At 46.4% G+C, this 23,461-nt stretch overlaps 1 protein-coding gene across 1 annotated transcript; it reads left to right on the top strand.

The window, feature by feature from the left end:
• The first annotated feature begins 2,408 nt into the window (after nt 1-2,408).
• On the top strand, nt 2,409-22,085 carry LOC143183031 (uncharacterized). The gene is made up of 5 exons (XM_076384406.1): nt 2,409-2,851; nt 5,793-5,891; nt 10,274-10,929; nt 11,340-11,616; nt 21,829-22,085. Exons 1-5 carry the CDS (start codon nt 2,647-2,649, stop codon nt 22,083-22,085), a joined length of 1,494 nt encoding a protein of 497 aa, XP_076240521.1. The 5' UTR covers nt 2,409-2,646.
• The last annotated feature ends 1,376 nt before the right edge of the window (nt 22,086-23,461 follow it).

Consider the following 23,461-nt stretch of genomic DNA (forward strand, 5'->3'; position numbering starts at 1 on the left):
AATTTTCTTCGCGAAGATAGAGCGGCCCTAGGGTACCCTCCGCTTTTCAGGGGTGAGTGTAGACGGCCATGCGAGTGAGTGAGTATGATTGATACGGTTTGTCGGACTCTCCAGACAACTAGCATCTCGTTCTGCCTTCTGGCAACACCTCTTTTGACTATCTGCATAGCTCGATCATAGCAGAATATATTATAGTTGAAGTAGATCAGGGATTTTATATCTGCGCTTTAGAAAATAATGTACAGCATATTTTCTAGTTGAGTCATATTTGATCCACGGTCGAGTAAAGATAAATTTTATGTACTTTGGTTCGAAATTATATATTGGAAATTTTCCATTCAATCGTGTTCCAGTCTCCCTGAATTCAAGAAGGAAGAATTTTTGTTTTGTAAGTAGCTTCGTGGCAAAGTTAGAGAAGGGAAAAGAGGAGTAAAAACTTTCCAATCACACTTTGCGATTCGCTGGAATATTTGTTCCCGACGTGGAAGATTCTTCAGCGGCCATAATCTGTGGCTGAAATGAGCAGCCAGCAATAAACAGTGAACGTCGTAATCGCTTAAGCCGCTGCAGATCGCGCGGAATAGATGACTGTCGTCGCGCGATCGAACTTCATCGTAGTTTCTAGTCGGGCTAGTGCGTCGATGCAATAAACTTGCCCACGGGATTTTCTAATCCCACTAAAATCTTGGGGGAAGGGTTTACGATGAGCGTCGATTACCGTGACGAATGGTCTCGCGAAAAGAAGGAGGCCACGGGCTGACGAGGGAATCACGTGCGCGTCAATGACAACTGCGCACTCGCTCAAATCCTTTTCCCAAGAAAATCGACGCATTCTTCAAGCCCTCTCAATCCTCAAATCATCGATAATCTCGTTCTCCTTCTGTCTGTACGTGCTGTCTTCGTTTTATCGATCCAGCCGAAAAAAGAAAGGAAATTAATGCGGTGTGATTGATGCAACGGAACGCAGACGCTCTCTGTTGCAATTCCTGATCGTACATTGATGCGTCTAAGCACGTTTGATATACTAAGCACAAAGGTTCTACCTAGACGACAACGATAATTCAAATTTATTGAGCGTTGTTCGTCTTATCGTCAACGAAATACTGGCTTCGTCAAAATTTTCTGATTATCTGACTGATAATCAAACGTCTGAGAAATTATGAGAATGAGTAATATTGCACCTTCAAGCGCAATGTATTGCATATAGCGCATTTTTGGGTTCTTAGGTAATCATTTCTGCCTCTCTTTTGGGTAAACAGAAAACTTTGAAAATAGTCATTACTACTATATTATTTTACTATTTTGATCTGCTCCATTTAATTTCTGCGCCCCAAGCTAAATCTAAACGAAAGCAGCCCCAGTTCCCACTCAGAGAATTCAACCCTGCAAAGGGTTGAAATGATGCCGCCTCGCCATCATCTTTTCATTACTCCTCGATCACCTCTATCCTCCAAGTTCTTTCATAAAACGCCCGGAGTAGAAGCGCACAGCGCCATCCACGCTCGCTTCCGGGGCGGCGCGCACAAATATCAATCAGTGGAGTCAAGAGTAGAATCAGGGTGGCCGAGTGGTTCCACATAATGCTGCAACCGGGAGGTGAGAGAGCGTTGCACACGGTGTCTCGTGTCCATTCGCCCTGTGCAGCAACGAACCCACACACAGACCTGTGTCACTAACACTGGCCACCTGAAAAACGAATAAACACGTCCATCGGCTACGTACACGCACCCACACATCCGATAGTACTGTGGGTGTTGGTGGCTCGGTAGCGTGCGGTAGCATCAGGCATCGGGTAGGGCAGCGTTCAGTGTGTGCCTCGTGGTATCCAAAGGCTGTGTCAGTGTGCGGCATTAGGGCCATGGTGAGTGGTTTCGTGGGGGTGGAGTAGGGACGTGGAAGGCGTGCCTCGGAGGCGGAGTCTTCATCGAAAATCCCGGCATGCATCCAACATCTGTGTGGGTGTTCCAGCTCGTAGTCTCTTTGTTGCTCTCTCTATCCATCTCTCCGTGGACGATCAGACTCGTGTACGAGGTCCCCCTCTCTTTCTCTCAGTCTAACTCGCGACTTTCGGCCGTCATCGCATGGGAGTTCCTCCACTATCAGACCCGTTAACAGCAGTCGGCGTCGAGGCACCCGCTATAACGTCTCTCACATCCCCGGGTGACGGTGCTCGCCGTTCCTGACCTGTCCGGCCGATGGGCCGCACGGAAATCAGTGTCCTCGACATCTGGAACATCGTTACACTCGATACGTGCATCGTTGTTCGATCAACACCTGCCGAATCCTCGGTAGACAGTGACAGGACTCGGAGGACAGCTACCTTGGAAGAAGACTTGGAACGAAGGACCTGGGAGCCTTGGGTGATTTGAACGAGTCCTTAGCTAGAGGGATTAGAAAAGAGTTGGCCAGAGGAAAGGTGTCGCTGTCTTCATGGAAAGGGATGACGATCGCCAGAGAATCCTGAGAAGGGACAGTGTCAGTGAGAGGGATTCGAATAGGCCACAGACTGACGTGTATTATTGTTAGTTGCTGTACAAAGGGTGAATGGTTTAATTGGGACTGGTGTAACCTGCTCCTCGAGGAGCGGATGTCGTGCACAGTGAAAGGACTGTTGTAAAAGGAGAGTGAACAAACTGTTGGAGCACGATGATGGAAGTGCAGCAGCAACACTCGCCTGTAGGGGTGGGTCCTCTAGACTTTTCGCGAAGGGGTGTCGCTGAGGCGTCCGCTTTTCGTGTTGTCAAGCCGAAGCAGTCGGCCTCCTCGCTGATGCACCAGCAAGCCCTATCGCCGGAAACGAATAACAACGAGAACTTGCAGGAGAATCCGCAGGTCCCTGTGGAGGCTGAAGGTGAGGCTAGACTACTTGTCACCTGATGCGTTTTGGGGTGCAGTCCTGTAATGCATGTCACTGACACAAACTGTACTATCTTGCATTGACGACTTTAAATGGGAATTATGTCTTGGTTTAGAGCTGTCAAAATTTGGATTAGCTTGACAGCTGTCGAATGTTTCTGTTGCGCTAAAGTCAGGTAGCTTTTACTTCCCCGCAGGTGGCTGCAAAGTGCTTGAAAAATCATTGAATAGATTTTAATGGTTTTATTGATCTCTGAAGGGGTTAATAATTGTATCTACTTTATTTTCAATCTGACAATTGTACGACAATTCACTGTTTTAGAAATAGTTTGCAGGAAGTAACTTGTCAACTAGATTATCCTTAACACAAAAAAGGGACAGTAAATAAATATTATACAATTATCCAAGAAAAACAGAAATCCTCCCCCACTCATAAAATTCATAATCCGCAGGCCCTTAAGCCCCGATATAAAACTTTCAAATCGTCCACTGCCCCTAAATTACCATAAAACACATCTGCTAAATTCACATTCATAAAAAATGCACATCTGCGAAATTCCCGATCAAGAAGCCCTATTCAGCGAACGCATGCAATCGAATGCAACGCGAGCCACAGAATTACATTTCCCTCGATCGCGTCAAGCCCTCGATCTGCATCCCTCTATGCGCGGATTCACCCTCTGACATTCATCCAGTTGTCGCCTGTCATCATGCTATCTATTACCTGCCTATTATCTCTGCACCGCGCCGTTTACGCCCTTGAATTCGCGCCAACACCTGAGCTCCCGCTCGTGCCTCTCGCGTGTGCAATGTGCACGCACACGCGTGCGGCCGTTCGTCTCCTCTCAGCGACCAATCCGCCTCGAATACGGGCCACGATTGGTTCTACGATGCGGCTGCACAAACCCTCACACACACAGGCGATCTCGAGCACGGTATGGCGCGTGTACTAGCGCGTGGGTGCGTGCAGGTGCGTAAAGGGCTCACAACAACGGTCGCTCAACAGGTGAGAGGGGATAAACGGCGTTAGATGACTGTCTATACTAATACTGCTAATCGGGCTAATGGCTAACGCAATAATATCAGCCCACTGACTCTCCCGAAATTGGCCTAAATCGTTTAAGCGATAATTGCCAGGTGATGGCAAGGGAGGGTTTCTTGGTCGCCAGAGGGTGGTGTACTTATTGTCACTATCTTGGTCTGAGGTGCTACCTCGAAGGAGTAATCCGCTGTGACGAAGGTCGAGACGATTGATAACACTTACTGAGGGATTATGTGAAGTGCTGCCGCGTCGATTTTAATAGGACTTTGTATCTTGATGGAAAAGTAATGCGTGTTTGATAGTGTTGAGCTGTTGCGCTAAATATCTAGTAGTCAAATAGTTAGCAATGAAGATACAAAATATTTTTTCAGTCGCTTGGTCAAAAATGCTTGAATATTATTGTATACCAGATTTAAGTAATAAGAGATTATTTAATAATTCATTAGTACTATCTTTTGAATTATTTTTTATTTAAGTAAGTGTTCACATTAGGAGAGTCATAATTTGAAGAAGGATAACTCTGAACTGAAACACTCAAAACACAAAAATTGATTCCATGGTGGATCTTATAATCCTTTGCCCCCTTGGCACGCAAACTCGTTTCACCAAATGCGCAGATTTGTTAATTTTTATTAATCAAGGATGATTTATTCTGTCTCTCTGACTTTCGGTATATTTTATCGCAACCAGACCTCGCAAAATTGGTCTCCGACGATTTTCTACAGGAAATCACGCTATGGGATTTACTGTTTATAGGTTTACGACCGAACGATAGCGCGAAAGAGACGCGCAGGATAAGCGTCGCGCGAACAAACGCCGATATCGTCCATGCTCACAAACACGTATTACCTGCAGTGTGTACACACTGCATATCGATGTTAGTTTGTGCCTAACCGCTTGGTCATCTTATCTCGACCGCGTGGTGTGCTACGCTTTATAGGAAAATATGATTTATTTCTGATAATCCTGCGAGAATGAGATAGCCTTTGCGGCGTGGCGCGCTAATCTCCGTCCGCTATCTCAGATTATCCCAGCCGGTCCTATATTGCCCGGATTACGGATTTCATTTCTTCTTTCCTCCTCCTCTTTTCTTGAAACTACTTGATACGTCGGTCGACGATCGATTTCAATCGTTCGCTGCTAAGAAAGCTCGCGCATTTTCCGCGAAACGCAGCAATAAAATCCGCTCGCGATAAGCTAGTGACCGCTGGGATTATGAGGTATGACACAGAAGAAATGCGAGTGCTGTAACTTCTTTCAATTACAAAATTAATCGTCATCTCTCATATAGCGTTTTCTTGTTAGAAGTTGGTGACTACATTGCATATTAAAGATCTATCGTTATTAGTATCAGAGTCAGAGGAAATTAGAGGATCCTAATCTAGAAAGGCTTCCTAGAAATCTAGATTATTTTTTAGAGCAGTGGAAAGTTCATTTTCCATTGTGAAAATTCAGGTCGACACGCACTTTGATTCGAGCGATTTAGAGCCGGCGGAGAGTTCGAATTCCAGCGCGCTACCGATCAAAGGAGCAGCGGAAAACGAATGGCGGATGCTCGCGGGTAGGAATGCAGCCACGAAGAAAAGAGAGCGAGTAATGGCCGGGGCAAGGTTGATAAATAGAGAAGGGTCTCCCTCCTTTCTAATAAAGACGCTCTTGTCGAGGGGTTGATCTCTCCTACGCACCGAGAATACCAAATTCGTCAGAGACGTCGATTCCGCGTTAGCGGCTGCCCTCGCGACGCGAACAATGATGCATGAACCATTCATAAATATGTTTGATCCTTACCCTGGCTGCTCCTCCATACTATCGCTCGGGATTTCACGTAACATTTCATCCTAGTGTCTTCGATCAGCGTGTGCGGACTATTAAGCTGCGATTTTTTTGCTTCCAGGAGGATGCAATGTTCGATTGATGTTCCCGAGACTGTGGGCCCCGTTTGCAAATGCGACGGAGGTCACCAGCCTGCCACCTTTGCCCAAAAGTCATTCAGGTGAGTGCAAGAAGCTATACGTTTTCGACTGAAAGGGGTAGCTGAGGGTTGAAAGTACTTAGAGCGATTTAGAGTAACTTAGGCTCTTAGGCATAAACTATTTAGGTGAGATAAAAGTCTAAGCGAGGAATAATTATGTTGGTCCATCAGTCTTGAGACGAGTTAAAAGTTGAGAGTCTCTTATTAGCAAGTACTGAGTACCCAAATCTTTTAAGGTCCAAGTTTAACTTGTACTAAGGTTCTACTCATCTAAATCACTAAAGGCTACCAAAAATTCTCCAAAATTCTCGGAAACGAACCCTTTTGTGTCTCCTACACGTAAACCATGCGGTCGATTAAAGATTCCCCTGTCTAATGGTGTTTTAATGCCTCAAAGTGCAGCCCGACATATCTTGAAAAAGGTGTAGATGAACTGTTTGCTCGCTCGGCTTCCTCCTCAGCCCGGATGACGAGTAGTTTTTATTTGTCGATCGTTAAGAACGACCGGTCGTCCGATGATTGGGATAAATGGTAGCACGCGTCATACCGTGGAGGGACATCGGCCCTTCTAACTCCTGCCATCCCAATTGGAGCAGATTAGAGGCGCAGCACAGGGATTCGGTCCGTCGGCCCCTTTGTGCTTGTACGATGGTCGGCCTCTCAGTTCTACCTACCCTGAATTAGTAACATCTTGTCATGTTAAACGCTCGCGCATATAACGTCCTCTTCCGACTCCTTGGTGCACGTGGCTATTCATTTGCAGCCAGCGTCCACCTATAGCATTCTAGTCTGTCCCAAGACGGTCTGCTTCTCCTTGACTCTTTCAGCTCGGTATCTTTTTCATCGTTTATACAGACTTTTTGGAGTTTTTGGAGTAATCTTTTATATTATATTATATTATATTTTTTATTTTTCTATCTAAGAAGTTAGAGGAATGGTAGAATATTTTCGGATTATATTTTTATGTAAAAATATCTATCATTTTCATTAGTACAATGATAAAAAGAATTGTGTATCAAGGTATTAATAGGTGATACCATCTCTAGAGGTTAGAGAAGATATGAAATGTAGGATCAGACGATTATAGATAAATTTGTCTTCAATCTCAAATGTCTCGACTAAAAAGGACAGCTTTGATCGATAGGAGGGGAAGAATAACGCGTTGAAAATTCTACCATAGACTTAGTATGGTGGTCCAGTATCAAGACTTTATTCTTGGGAACAATGTATCAGTCTTTTTTACGCCCATGCTTAACGTGAGAAATTATAATCGATATTGAATCTCCCATTGTTACTTTTTCCACGACATCAAATCTCTTCATCTTGAAATGCCAAGGATTAGGTTCACATTGTCAGTGACACGCTGATGAAGAATCCGTATTTGAAAACCCACATCTTCTCGTCAGTTGGACCTATTGACGCTGTCCCTGCTGCATCAGTCGTATTTACGTATTTCTTTTCCTCTGGACAGGACGGAAGGGGTTTCGTAGTGTGTAACGGCTTTAATAGCGGCAGATCGCTACGCAGTAAACGACTGACGGACGACAGAAGATTAAAGTTGCCCGTTAACTCGATCTAATTGTTCCCCCGGCTTGGCCTTCCTTTATTAATCCACGTCCACAAGCATCTTCGGCATCGCCGTCATTGTCATCCCTTGTCACGAGCCTCCTCCTCGACGCTACTTGCGGATCCATTGTTGCGTCTCTGTAAATTGTCTTGCAACTTCCAGGCAAATCGTGCCTCACAACGATTGCGTCTCGAAACAAATGTAGCATTTTAGCTTTATTAAAAAAGACCTAATATGGATCTTGCTCTATAGCTAGTGAACTAGAAATTTATTTTAGTAGTTAATATTTAACATCAGATAGAAGTTCTATAATAAAAATTGATTGCATATAGAATTTTCTGTGTAAAGTGACCATCTAAACCTGACACATTTGGACTCCTTCAGTAGTATACACCAGCACTATTTAATATATCCTCATCCCTGCGCAAAGGAACAGCGTTAATATTTGATCAGTATAGTACACTGTTCTCATTGTTCCTCCAGCCAGTTGTGGTTTATAAAAATTCGATCGCGACCTCACGATGAAATAATAATATCTCGAGGGGGGAGAGACCCGTTTGCAGAATTCTTTTTTTCAAAACGTCTCCCGCGTCCCGCGATTCGAAATAGAACCGCTGCTCTGGAAACGTGAAGCGAATCTTCCACGAGGCTCCAGATGCACATACACGTTTACTCGAACACACGCGTACGAGCATGCAAGCGCATGCAAGCTCTGCCGAACCCGGACCAAAGTAACCCATCTGCTGGACGGTTGGGCACGATGGCAATGGTTTTTCTCGCCAGTTCGCAACCGACGGTTTTTACCGCATTCCAACAGGGCCAGACGTGGCATTTGCGTAAGCAGTTCTTCCTATCCCGTTTCGAGTCACATCTGTCCGGACTTCCTCTACCTTTTTCTTTCGCTTTCGCCACCACTTGTGCTACCTTTCGCTTTCTCGATTTCATCACCACTCTTTCGTCCCCCTATTCCTTTTTCGTCCTCTTTTTCTGTTGTCAGGACGTAGGGTTTTTGTGCTTCGCCTCCAATTTCCAGATTAATGATTAAGTTGTCTGCAGATTTTTAGGGTTTGCGTTTAAGTAGAGTATCTTTTATCATAAATTCAGAAAACTTTCTGTAAATCTTAGTTCTATTTATCGAATTTGGTTGAACAGGTGTAGATCCATAAGCAGATATCGATTGAACGCGACTGTCACATGTCTATCACACTGAATCCAGTAGTAGTTTTATCGGAATTAGAAATTCTTACGTTGATTAGAAATATTATCAGAAAAGTAAATCCTTCTTACCATAGTTCATAGTCAAAGTACTGAATGATTATCCAATTTATTATCTCCAGTGGTTCACTATTTTATATCCGCGATTTTCTCTATTTTATGTTAAGAAACTTTATTTGTTGAAAATGATATCTAATCAAGCTCTAGACCAATCACTTCATTTTAACAAGTGTAGCCTCTTAATCCTTCTGATACATCTTGAGGTGTAGAGCTCGGACAACGAGCCATCACTCAACATTTCCTTCTCACTTCGTGTTGCAGATTAACCTTCTATTATACTAACACGCAATTAAGAGGCACCTTCCTCGTTATCGGCTGCTTTTCTCCCACGATCGTGCGATTCCTTTTTTCCTCGACACCTCGACAGGCTCGCGGGCGTTTCTCATTACATTAGGGCACTCTGGCGCGACTCCTGGCGTATTTTGATTCGATTGCAAAGCCACCAGGAGACACGATAATAATCGTCCCTTCCGCCGGGGATCGTGGAGAGCTTTAAATGCGATTAACCAGCACCAGTGCATTATACAGGCAGGCACGTGACCGCGTGTCACGCGCACGGATTATAAATATAATATACTGGGTGTACACCGTGCATCCTGGGAGCGCTCGATTGATATCACCCCCTCGAAGGGTGCCAGAATCGCAGACCTCGTTTCTGGCTCCCTACCATCAACCATTCCATCGAGCCACGTCCGATTTTCCGAATAGTAGACGTCGTAAATCACGACAATCGGAGATCGTTTGGCGATTATTAGAAATACCAGACGTGACTCCTCAGCATTGAAGTCCGAAACGACACGATCGCAAATCGGCCAATTCGTCAATAAAACTCCCTACATATCACGCCGATTATCGTGACTCAATGATCGATCGTCGATTATTGTTCTGATTTAAATTCTTTCACTGTTTTATCTGAATCGCGTTGATTTTCAAGTGGTCGACGTGTTTGCGCTGTTAATCCCGATCGTCTACCGCGATCGATCTTGCTTGTCCTCCTCTGATTAATTCCCCGAGACGAAACTACGCAATTACGTTGATTTCGTTCTCTCGTCGAAAGGAATTCACGAGTCAGATTCGATCGAGCGTGCCAGAAGACAAATTAGAGGAAGTGTCTCGGGAGAACGTTCTCCTCCCGGATCGGTGAGCTTCGATTTCCCTCCGCGATGCCTCGTTAACCCTGCACACTTCCTCAGATCGGCTGGAAAAAAAAAGGATGCAGCGTACGTGACTTAAATCTCATTCGCTCTGCCGTTTCCGTCGGAGAAAACCGAATTCACCTTGCCATTCCTTCAGATTCTCCTGCAGCCTCGCTGGACCGCCTTATATTTCACGTATCTCCTGCACGTGACCTCCGTTTTTTCCTTGTCACTTGTCAACTTCGTGTCATAGTTACGTGGAGTACTTTTCTCTTGAATTCCACTGTTATTAGAGATCAGAGAACACCCCACTGGAACTCAAAATAGTTCCCCTTATTCAAGGAATTTTTGTCACTCGACCAAGAAAGTTCTCTTTATAATCTCTAAAGGTACCATCAAATTTATTAAAAAAATTTTATTTACAGAACGTCTGTCTTTCGGAGTGGGTCGCTTGGTAGGTTCCCCAGCAACAAGGAGTCCCTCGCCGTCGCATTCTCCTTGTCCCGAATCTCCACCGTCGGATCGACGGGACAACGAGGTGGACATCGACGTTGAGGAAGAAGAGGTCGACGTGGACGTCGAGGAAGTCGGCGACGAGGACGATCGCGACGCAGGATCGAGTCCCCCGCGATCCTCGACGACGCCTTCGCCCACGAGCGTCGCGACGTCCCCTGCTTCCAACCCTCCGAAGAAGTCTGGCGACACTTTCAGCGTGTCCGCGCTCTTGAGGCCAGATCCACCCTCTGCCCACCTGCAGAACGCCTCTCCTCACAGGGACACTGCGTCCATAGGCGGTCATCCACCTCCTCCAGGGTCCTCGATACTCTATCCGCCCCTTCATCTTCAGGGCGGATTGCTGCCGCCCCATCCGCATCATCCCTTATCGTACCTGCATCCTCAGCTGCTGCCTCATCATCTGTTACCTCCGCACTTGCACCCCCTGCTCAGAGGCGTACATCCTGGCCACCCTGGCCTGCACTCGACCCACACTGCGCACGGGCTCCACCATCCTCATCCACTGGGCGACGTGTACAGCTGCGTCAAGTGCGACAAGATGTTCAGCACGCCTCACGGACTCGAGGTAGGTCTAATCGAATGGAATGCGAGATGACGCTGTTTGGCAGATTACTCAGTCACGGCTGGTTCGGAGAAACCGATTAGTAGGATTGGTATTTAGTGTAGAGATAGTGGTTCATGAGTTGAGGATGTAAAGGTGATGGTAGGAAGATTGTTGTGAATTGAATTGAGGGGGATAAGATGAGAATTTATAGTCGCTACCTATCAAAGGGCGTTTCAGTATTGAATCTAGTGTTAAATTGATTAATTGCGGTCTTACTGTATCAGAGTCTTCAATCAGTTCTACTTGAAATATGCATTATGTTAGTAGAAGAAAATCTTGAAAGTTACAGACGAATCCCTTCGGTTGCATTTTGTAGAGAGAAGGGTTTTAGACATTCTTTAGATGTCTTAAGGGAAATGTGATGCTTACAGGTGCACGCAAGAAGATCTCACAATGGCAAAAGACCCTTCGCTTGCGAGCTGTGCAATAAAACCTTCGGTCATGAAATCAGCCTTACGCAACACAGAGCCGTGCATTCCGCGGAGAAGGTATTCGAGTGCAAGCAGTGCGGTAAAGCGTTCAAGCGTTCCAGCACCCTCAGCACTCACCTCTTAATCCACTCGGACACCAGACCGTACCCCTGCCAGTTCTGTGGGAAAAGATTCCATCAAAAGAGTGATATGAAGAAACACACTTACATCCACACTGGTGAGTGATTTTTTGATCAATTTTCTGCATGCTAGTTAAAGGAAAGGTTATTGTGAAATATTGCAATTTTTGCACTTCAAGAAAGTTCATAAAATCTTTGGAGAAACTCAGAAACTTACTAAACCTGAAACAAGACCCTTATATTTCGAGGCTAGGGGAAATCATGTTCCTGAACTTTCACCTTGTGCAATCATAAAATTCCGAAATCCATGTTCGTGATCATCCCGAGGGGATGCCGCGGATCAATTAGCAGAGCAACTTCGTACGATAAATAATGCAGTTAACCGTCTGGACGAAGTCTTGCCCGTAAGCAAGAGGATCCAACTGGATCGTGGCACATGTGGCCAGTGCATTTTAGGGGTGCCGAGCCCCTCATTCCGAGTCTCACTCGGTAATAATCGTAATGTCTTTGGGGGTGGTCATCGTTCTGTCTTCCTCCATCGCGCGACTATTTCGTTCTTCGCTCTCATGACGTGGAGTGACATAGTAGACTCCCAATCTTCGAATGGAATTTTTCTATGACGAAAATTGTCCGTGGGAAATGTGGACAGATCCCTCTGCCCCTACACAACTGATTATCATGGGTATGGATTTCGATTTTCCCTGATCCTTTATCTTCAATTACTTTATATAGTCTCTTTCTAATATTGAAAGAATAGTGTTATGTCGTTTGCTTCACAAACTTTTGATTCTCACTAAACTTGTATCATGTACAAAGATAGACTATGTATAACAACTCGTCGAATGTCGCGATCCAAAGCAATCGAAGTCACCAAATATTAATACAAAGCCCAAAAGTTCACTCAGGGCTGCACCAGGGCAAACATCTTCCCTCGTGGCGTGTTTGCCTTCGACAGCTCGTATCCCTGTCCGACGTTGAAGACCAAACCATGCTGGGTAGCATCCCTTAGGTGAGCAAGCGATGGCGTTGGGACACTTGACACTTAGGTGTCTCAGGGCTGATGGAGCGACGGTCCTGAAGGAGTAGCTTCTTCGAGGGTTGAAGCAGGGGAGAGGAGTATACGAAGAAGGTCGCGGGGGTGTTCCAGTCAGGGGTCTGGGTTTTGTATCGTCTCCATGGCAACCCTCCCAATGTCTTATCAAATTATCACCTTGTCCTCCCCCATGCTCCTCCTCCTCCAGTTCGTCGCTCTGACTGCCTCCCCCTCGTTCAGCCTGCTGTCGGTGAAACAACCGAAGAAGGACTCGGCGAAAGAGGATACAAAGCGATGGTCACTTCCGTAGGCTCCTAACAACCTATGGGACTTGTGTCCACGGCCGACGCGTCTCTGTCCACCCTCACGCACTACCTATCCCAGGGTCGCCGCGGAACATTTAATTCATTATTCAAGGGGATGAAAAATTCAGAGCGGTCGAAAGACCTACCGTACAATAACGTTCCCTGCAATTTCCTCGTAAAACGAGGATGCCTCCACTTTTCCCTCTTTTCCTTTCAATTTTTTCCCCTCCCTTTGATTTCCCTGGAAAGATCCAATTCCACTCCTTCTGAGGCAACTGAGTGCTAGAACTGCTTCCAAATAACCATCCTCTCCGACACACTTCTTCGACTCGACATTAACCGATTCGATTAAAATCCTCGATCATCCAGCATACCCTTTCCTCATTCGGCTGAAACCAACCCCCTTCGAGCGCGAAACGAAATCCCTTACCACCGCGACCTCGAGGTGGCGTGCGTACGTGCGTCAAGCAGTACGCCGAGGGTGTTCTGGGACTCTGTTGCTAATGATAATCAGTCCTCTCTTTCCAACCCCCTCCCAATCGGGTATTCCCTTGGTCGTGAGCACGGGCCATGTGCAATAAGGGTGCGGCACCGTCGGATTCCCCGGGGACCGGCATGGCGTAACGTAAAATCATTATTAGGTAGGTAGGTAGGTGGTTGCTGGTGCACACCAGAGGGGTGGCAAGAGAAACGGGGGCTTGGTTCAGCGGCCTGCGGGACGGGGAGGGAGCGGAGGGTCGAAGCGACGCTCACGGGGTTGGGAAGTGCGGGAATAAGAGCTCTGCAAATATTGTTCGTGCGCGAGCCAGCAGCCGGAATAGCTACCGAGGGGTCGAAACGTTACTTCGCGTTACCTTCGCTGTTAGGTGCGCCTTTTGGGGCGCGACCCGCGGGGGGTGGCGGCGGCGAGTCAAGTGCACGGCAGTTTGGGGCGAGTGCAAGGGGTTGACGAGCCGGTTTGACGCTGCGGACAGAGGACGACAGACCGACAAGTGGCCCAGCACGTTCGCCCGATGAGAAAACATTCAACTTATCTGTTTCCGATGATCCTCGGCCTGGGCTAGAGAAAATATTGCCCTTCCAAGTTCACGGTTGGTGGCAGATGAGCGCGATGATTTGGAAGTGGGAGATTGGTGACGGGTTCCTCGATGAGCAGAGGGAATTCCTAAGTTTTTCTTGTGGTACAGAATAATCATGGGACAGGCCTTTTGGCTGACAGATTTTTAATCTGTCATCCCCTCAAGGGAGAGGTGTGAGAAATCTCAAGAAATTATTTCGTCTGGACTAAGTTCAGCTTTTGATTTACTATAGATGCACTATAAGAAAGTCAGCAGGTATTTTATATCCATTGGAAGATTCATGGTGGTTTCATTCTTTCAAGAGCTAAAAAGCTTCCCAAAGCCCACAGGAAGTTACTCATCCCTCACAACCAGTTACCTCGTCGCAAACTTCCTGACCACAGGTTCATGATTACAGGGAAATGTTATCGATCAAAACCCCGCGTCTTTCTGCCATCGGGACAATCAAGTTGCAGGGTGCATACGCTCCTAAATACACATGCTCGTCGCACGATCGAACGCACAACACTGGCCTGTACGTGTTTTCATAATAAATACAACCTGTCCACCGTGGACGCAGAGCAAAGCTGATAGGGGGAGAGCAAAGATCGCGGGGGTCGTTGCCACCGTTCCTCTATACACTTTGCGATCTCATCACGTAGACGAACCTCTATATCGGCTCGATGTTTACGTTCCCTGAGATGCTGCGCGCTTCACTTGCAAAGAGATGGCTCTCCTTTTTAAAGGTTCAATCACGCCCCTCGTAAATCGTTATCGATTTCTTCGTACGCGATTTCCCGGGGCGTTCGTACTACGTTCCACGGTTTTATCTCAATCGATTTGGGAGCCAATTCGTCCGCGTCTTCATATCTTCTGCAACGTATTCGATAATAAGAGGAAAAGTATTTGATAATGGGAATAAGAATTCCAACCTTTTGACTATAACCTCTCATAAGAAAGAACAGAACTGTCACATAAAACAAATCAATCTCACCTAGACGAAATAGACTACCTACAACTATACAAACATGAACCAGGTCAGTGATCCACAAGGTTCTCATAACCCAAAACCTCCCCTAAGGTTAAAATATCGATTACCCTCTGTCGCTCGTGACAAACAAGAAATCTCAGAAGATACGAAATCTTTTTCCATTTGCGGTTCAAAGGGACAGCCGTCTCGCGGCTCTATAAACACGCTGGAGATACAGGGGCGTATTATGAATTTAGCGGTGGCTCTAATGCAGGGATACCTGGCCGAACGTCTCCCTCAAACTCACCTCGAGGGTGCGGTTATCGTATACCCGGCGAGATACAACCGTGCAACCTATACAGCCACCTTTGCGGCCGCGTTCACCGCGTACGCCTGCGGACTCTATCTCCGTCTGTCCCCACTGTTCATCCCTCTCGTTTGTATGGAGACGAGACGGGGCTATTAGAGGTTTCCAGCTGACTTGGCGCCCCGAGCATCGGGGGCGCCGCAACATCCCTCTGTAAGCTGTTTAAACTTCGCGACATGCTCTGAGGACCGCCTGGCTCCCACACCCCCTCCGTCCCGTTTTCGTCTTTACGGCTCGTTAGCGACGCCGACGCGTCCCTTCCATCGACGTCGTAATGGCTCGCGTGCTGCACGAGTCGCGTTTGCGGTGCACGCGGGTTTTTTTCTTGCCTCTGCATGGATGAACTCGGGGAAAATTCCGCGAGACTACTATCGAGAGGTCGTCGATAACTTTGGTGGAAAATTAGACTAGATAGATGTAGGGTACAGAGGGTTAGGGGTCAGTGAACTGACGAAAAGAGGTCATTTTATGTGGACCAGTGAACGATGTACGTGAAATCCTTTTCTTTTTTTGGGAATGTATGCTTTATTTTTGAGTCTGATGGTCTTCAGTTTCTTTGGCCTTGAATCACTATTTTTCCTGAGATCCTAGCGTTTACTTCTTCAGTTTTGGATTAATTCTAATTAGAGGATCTCCACGGATCCAAAATGGCCTCAAAGGGATAGCCGCGGGCCTCCTTTCGAAATGCAAATAGACATATCCTCGTTCGTTAGAGGAGACGGTGTTATATTTAATGTCACTTGAACATAAGCAACCGATACGGCATTAAACATGCAAATTCGCCGTGGTGTAGCGTTCCACGGAGGCAAAGCGTCGTATCTATGCAGCCTGAGCGAGTGGTGCATAGTGTTCATAGTGAAGCGGCATGATTAAATTTCCAGGGATATCGACATGCCAGAAGCACGTCAACCCCTTCCATCTGGCCCCGCCATATCTCGTTGCTCATCCCTCTCTCTGTATCCTCCTTTTTCGCTTCTCCACCTATCCGCGTAACCAACCACCCGAGCCACCAACCCCCGTCGCTTCGAGGGTGGTTGAAATTAACTGCAGCGCTGTGTTGCATCGGCGCGTGCATACGGATGACAGGACAGAAAGGAGACAACGAAATCTTCTTGTCCGTTTTAATTATGAAATTTTACTGGCGCGGGAGATGCGCGACGATAGCTGGATCGTAAAAGGTCTGATTAAAGTTTAATTGAATATCGAGGCGCGTTATCGCGGGACGCCAATTTTTTTCCTATCTTCGTGTCTTATGCGAAACAGCGAAGAGATATTGAACAGATACAAAATGTTATTAAATTGAAGTTTAGCTTAAGGTATTAGGAGCTATGATTTCCGTTATCTCGCTCGTTTCAAGCGACTTTTTCTCTCTCACAGCCTCGAGAGGAATCATATCTATTTTATCTGTCTGTTAGTGGCGATCCGATTTCTCCTCGAGTATCCGTCTATGTAATTCGTATCGATAAGGGGCTCGTCATTAATGGCTTCTATCAGGGCAATCTCAATAGGCGGATAAGACAAAGTCGCCTGAGTCACAATTGTCAATTAAGGTGCGCGCACACGGAAAGCAGGCCACTGACAGAAAGTCCGTTCACTCGCGTACGCGGCGTAGATCCGATTTGTCACGATTCCTAATGTTGATCGACACCGTAATAATTTAATAGCCATACATCCGCCGTGATCGTCCGGGAGAGGATTATTACTGTGGATCCCTGCGGTATACCGAAAGCACTAAGGAGCTAACAGACTTAACTCGGGTATCGTGTTTCTTCCTTTCTTCGCTGCGGCTCTCCCTACTCGTTCGCTACCAAGTAGTTGCAATCGTAGATACGTCTGGATTAGCTACTCTACTCTCAAGCAGTGCACTTTAACGGGGAGAAATAAATTTCAGTTATTAAATATTTATCAATTAAGATTGCTTATTTTGAAGAAAATGTAAGAAGTTACTATTTAACCCTTTTCTATATCTTCCAAGTAGCTCAAAAGATAATTGTCAATTTTTGACAAAAGCTTCCAGTAACAAAACCTATCTAATACACACCTTCCACCTAATAACTTTAAAGTAATTACTAGCTTATAGTACCGACGTTAGCGTGAAACTATTCTGATAAAAAAAGCTCTCGCCCAAGCGATATTTTGCATCCCCGTGAAACCGAAGCCGCCGATTTTTTCGTGTTTACCACTGCATTTCGTCGTCGGGCTGGAATATCAGTACCGTGCAAAACAATTTCCAGTTGCAATTCGACCGCCACAAATTCCCAGGGCTGTGCTCCAGTCATTGGCGCCCTCCCTTGTCTACCCACGCATCGCCATCCACCCTTCTCTAACCGTATCGTCCGGCAAACGATGTGTAGCCGCGTCCTGTACGTGGCGGCATGTAAAACGTAGCACACGTAGCTGGTTGTAGTTGTGTCGACAACGCATCCCTCGTGGTGGCATTTTAGCCGTCGCTGGCCGATGGGTACCCGTGTACCCGTGAAATAGTAAATACAACCGCGTTGTTGCATCGGACGGACCCGTGGGACTGGTAACAGTCGTCGACTGAACAGGATGGACGCTCGCAGAGAGCTGTTCGGTTGTAGAATTGCGCAACGACAAGAAATTTAAAAGGTTTCCTGAACCCTTGAGGGGTTGTCGATATTACTTTGTCGGTAAGAAGAAATTTCAATTATTGTAATGGGGCTAGGGAATTTTAATTGGAAACTGGTGGTGATAGAATGCAAATGAGAATCAGTTTCAGGAGCGGTGTGGAGGGTCTGCAATTTTGAAGTGGTAGCGAAGTCAGTAGTAGCGTAGTTAGACTAGGGTTATCTGGGTTCTGTTCCTAGTCTTTTTGTTGTAGATATCTGTTGGCGAAAAGAAAGGAAGTTTTCTAGAGAATAAGATTTTTCAAGGAATCTGTTAGTTGCGAAAAATCCCACTCATCGATTGAGGAATACGTAGGAGGGATTCAGAATGAAAGTGCCTGGATTCTTTATTCCATTCCGCGTGACGGAAGTAGAGCTCGCTGAGAGAGATAAGCTTGACATCGGTGGGTAACGCTTACGCGAAGCTTTGCAGACGCGCAAGAAAATCCATGCTGCCCCCCTTGATATGAAATATGAGATGTGGTGCTTTCCTTCGATTTTCTCTTTCTCTGGTCTCTCGCGAGGATTTCAGTTAGAGGGTAGGGACGCCCCCAGAGGGTCGGAACGTGGTCGATGAAGACGAGAGGAAATCAATGCCTCAGCCAGAGTCCGGTTCACCTTCGTTTCTCTCTCCCTAGCCACTCCCCACCATTCTCCAGTTTCCCTCAATTTCAATCAAAAATTTTGGTTAGTGAATCTTAAAAGATAATCCAAAAATTCGATCACGACAATTGGTAAAAAAAGAAGGTAAATAAATTAGCGAGGAATCATTCCTCTTTAGAAAAATAAATAAGTTTATACACCTACTTCTTGCATCTTGAATACTTCTTCCGATTCGATCGTAAAAAATAAAATCTCAACAAAAATGTATCTCTAATCACACATAGTCTATGGTTACATACAACAAAAACCATCCTCCATTCTCTGTTCCACCGACTCCATTACTCGCAAGAAGGACATCCCTTCCCACGATCCATCCACCATATCTCGAAGGAAAAAACCGAGTACCATCCCTCTTCCATCGTCATACATCGTCAAGACAGAATCGTCTCAGCGAAACGACCGTCCCGACGGCGGAAGCGATCAAACTACCGTCTTGGTTTTCCGCTCTCCAGAGTTTCTGAGAGTAGCCGAGGGTTCAAGTATCACGGGGGATGTTTCGGGCGAGGAGGGAAGAAACGCGAAGAAGGGAGGGAATTAGCGATGGAGAGAGGAGCCTCGCAAGATTTCCGGGAGTTTAATATAGTTTTAGGGGCGTCGGCCGACAGCGCCAGGGGTGTAATGGCGTCTTAAACCTCAGGGGCTCTCAGCTTCGACTTTCTTGCTTCTCTGGCGTCGTCGTACGCTATTCTCGGCGCCCTTTTGAAAAATTTAGAGCACAGAATCTGTACTGCGCGGCAGGCTAAATCTTTGACCAGATCTCCTCTCGCTTCGGACCCACGTTCCTGCTGGAACGACGACTCGGTGTTCGAGCGTGCATCCTCGCGTGGAGTCCTCGCAGCAGCGCGTGCACTCGTGTTCGCTCGGCCGTGCAAGTTCGGGGACGTCGACTGGGAAAACGTGGGATGCTGGTGTGCATTCTCGAGTCGCAGACGAAGCAAGCTGGGGCAGCCACGGTGGCTGGGTTTCTCGGGGAAATAAAGACGGAAAGGGCAACCTCGGTGAGAGAGCTCCGACGGTTCTTGATTTTTATGAGCACGTAAATTCCAGAAGACGTCCCTTCTCTGCTCTGCTCTCTTTCTTTCTCCCCCTTCGTGATACAGGGAATTCTTTAGTTCGATGTCCTCTGCGGAGAAATTCGCCTCGGGATTATTTAAAGGATTCGACTTACTTCTAGAACAGTTTTTTAAATTAAAGTCAGGTTTATTAACGCTGAGTTGGTCTAGCGTTGGAATTTTTCTTTCCTTGAGGGAATTTGCTTTTTGTATGAAAGTTTCTGCTTTTCTAAGATACGAGTTCTTATTTTGCGCAGTGGGAATTTTTATATTTTTTTTAATCTAAAGGGAATTTCATTATTTTTTATCGTAGTTTGGTCAGATTCTCTGTAGAGGAGAAACTGCAGTCGGCCAGGCAACCTCGGTACGGAAAGTTTTTGATTTTATGGCCACGTAAATTTCAAACAACCCCGTTACAGGGGTACCTTCGTTCTCCGTTCTCTCATTTCTCGCCGCTTTTCCAGCTTCCCGGTTAACGCCGTGAAAATTCTATTCATTCTGCCGTTCCATCCGTGGAGCACAGAGAACTCCGTGGAATTTCATCGAGCGCCAGTCCCGACGAATTCCAGCAGCAAGCCCTTGACGACTCACCCTTAACCCTGAATCCTCTCTTGAATCTCGATTTGAAATGCTCGGAAATCGTTGCGGTTGTTCTCCGGCAGAAATTCAAATTGCTCGATGACGTCTCGACTCGGCGAGGGAGATAAGCCAAAGTGAGATTCATCTTCTTCCTTTGCGAATATTCCTAGATTTATTGTTATTAGAAGTAGAGAAATAGATCCAAGACCAGTTTGAAAGTTCAACTTCTCTTCTACCTTTAATTTAGGCTCCAATTTCATGAATATTAAAATTCAGAAAAGTCGCAGTAATCAGAAATATTATCTTCAGTCTGCATAGGAAACATAATTAAATCGCGAAGGGTTAAATAATACCAAAGACGCCAGGAACGAAAACACGAAAAGAAATCAAAACGGCGAGCAGTTTATTCGAAAAGAAATCAAGATAACGATCGGGTGTAATCGCAAAGGCGATCGACGGGTCGGTCGTATCGGCGGGGCGAGATTGAAGGTTCGGCTAACGAGTTGTTTATGGATCCACCCACCGCCTGACGGTGCGATCACGAGCGTGTGTGAGCCGGTTTCCTGTGTCTGTGTGGAACTCTCGGACGCACGGGCGGCCAGGGGAGTCCATTAACGGGCCTCCGCCAGCATAGTTCGCATTGCTGAGCCCTCCTATCCACCCCCGATCGCGTCGTTCGTCTCCCTCGTCCGCGAAATTCTTCCTCTCGCCGACCCTTTTTGCCTCCCTTTTTCGCCCTCACCATCCGATTGACTGTCCCTCCTCCCCCTCCCTCCACAAAATCATTCCTCTCCCGTTCCCACCGTGCCAGCCTCTCTCTCGCTTCTCGCCCTCTGTTCGATCTGTCTTTCTCGTTCTTTCCCAGTCAACCCCCATGTTATCCCGCCGGTAGTCATGGAAACACGGGGGTTGGAGCCGCCCCCGGCCGCCAATCAGAACTCGCGGCCACCACGGCAGAAACGAACGGCTACCCTGCCACCCCTCCGCAACGACCATCCAGCTGCACCCTCCACCCCCAGCACCGCGATCTCTCCTCTCTGCCTCGCCGCCGGGGAGGCTGAGATTCTCGCTTGGGAGGAAATCTTGACCGGGCGTGCCCTGCATCCCTGATACCACCCCCAACCCCCTGGAACTCCTCCACAGTCGTTCAGGAAGCGTCCGCCGAGCTCCGCCGAGGATGTGCTCGCGGCTACCATCGCTGGTCTGGGAGATAAGGAGCTTGCTGCTTCTGAATTAACGCTACTGACTGCTAGTATGTTCAGCCTCGGGCGAGTGAATGGCTTGGCTACCTCTGGAGAGATTTCGATTCACTTGAGGAACTGGGAACGGATTCTGGGAAGAGGGGAGGGGTTACAGAGGCGGTGGAGTTGGTTCTTTTGGATTGGCTTTTGGAATGTAGTGGACTGGGGTTTTTAGAGATTTTTCTTTAGGTGGGTTTCAGAGTTCTTTGAAGAAATAGCAAATTCAAAGGAGATTCTTTCGAAGATCATTTTGTGGACGCAATAACATGCAATATTTTGAAATGTTTCTTCTTCAAAGAATCACTATAAAACAATTTTTCCAAAAATCGCCAATTTTCATTAATTACACTCGAGACATCTTCCCACTCTCTCCACAAAATACCCACATTTAAGCAACCTATCCCTTCTGTTGCAGGCGAGAAGCCGCACAAGTGTCAGGTATGCGGCAAGGCGTTCTCCCAAAGCAGCAACCTGATTACGCACTCGAGGAAGCACACGGGCTTCAAGCCCTTCGCCTGCGAGCTCTGCGGCCGAGCTTTCCAGCGGAAGGTGGACCTAAGGAGGCATCGAGAGACTCAGCACGCTGATCTCAACACCTCTCAGCGGCCGCCCATCGGCTCTATCCCTGTACAGAACTCTCTGCCCAATGGTAATCCGCCTATGCTGCAGTGAACGAGCTTCGAACGAGGATCGAAGGAACTGTGAACCCTCCCCTCCAAGAGGGGATGTTGCAATCGGAACGGTGCAATCTACGAGACTTTTCGACGCGTATTCTCGGCGTCGGAAAAGTTTTTGTTAGCGAATGTACATCGGCTCGTGCATTCGTGGACAGACTACTGTATTTATTATTTAATGATCGGAGGATAAAGTGGTGGGCGCGTTCGTCGAGTGCAGCGCTGCACCGAGGTGCGTACGGTCGACTGGAATGCAACTGCACATTCCTGTACGTATTTGCAGCGGAGCGATGAGCAAATGGCGAACGCGTGTAAGTGATATAATCGTTACCAAAGCTGTACATTCCATGCGCGGTTCGAGCAAGAAAGCGTAGGACGAAATAGAATTTCGACGACCCTTCCCTTGGGCGAGACACGGTACATTCGTCGACGTTATTTTCCGCGATTTCCGTGCAGTGTTAGGCACCTTTTAGAACGTCGGAAGAGTTTCTTTGTTTCTATATCGATAATCACTGTACTTCTCTTATTATGTAGACGTTTCGCGCGTGGCCTTTTACGACGATCAATCGAAGCAATTTTAGAGCTGTTTTATGGGGTATACAAGTTGGGCACTTAACTGTTTATGGGGTTTTTATAAAGTCTGATGCATGTGAATTACATTTTTTAAGCGTTCGTACTTTTATTATATGAATCTACACTATTTATGCAGCAAAAACAGATTTCTGCAAAGTGTAGTTCAAGTGCAACAAATTTTGTAGAATTTTATGACGATTTTAAGGTTTCAAGCTGACCTATTCACTGTGTATACTGTCAATTATAAGTTTGGGATTACTCGTAGGAATTTGAATGAAAGTTTAAATCCAAACTCGACTGATCATCGGTAACAGACAACGCGCGAAGAAAGTACGAGGATCGTACTGTATTTTGCATATCTCCAGCACCTATCGTTCAAGAAAGGGCATCACTCAACCCCAAAAACGTTGCAACTGTGACCAAAAACTTGTAAATAGCACATAGACGGTATTCTCGCCTAGCCTAAGCGTATAAATATATACATATATAAATACAAGATCCGAATCGAGGCTATAAATATTATAAATAGAAGACGCGCGTTAGGAACCGATTTGTTCTAACAAGGGTGTGAAAAGTGCCACCCTCTCGGCAACAAGTAAATTGTATTCTTCCTCTCTCCTCGCTACCAAAAACGTTTTTATTGTTGTACCATTACTATCATTATGTAATTATTGTAATTAGAGACTCGCTATTAATATTATTGTCATTATTAATTATTAATTATTATTATTATTAATAAATGCTGTTACCATTTGTAACTCTCTCTCAGTGATACAATCGACCCTTTTCTTTCAAAAAGAC

This window comes from Calliopsis andreniformis, chromosome 9 (genome assembly GCF_051401765.1).
Source record: "Calliopsis andreniformis isolate RMS-2024a chromosome 9, iyCalAndr_principal, whole genome shotgun sequence".
Taxonomy (NCBI): Eukaryota; Metazoa; Arthropoda; class Insecta; order Hymenoptera; family Andrenidae; genus Calliopsis; species Calliopsis andreniformis.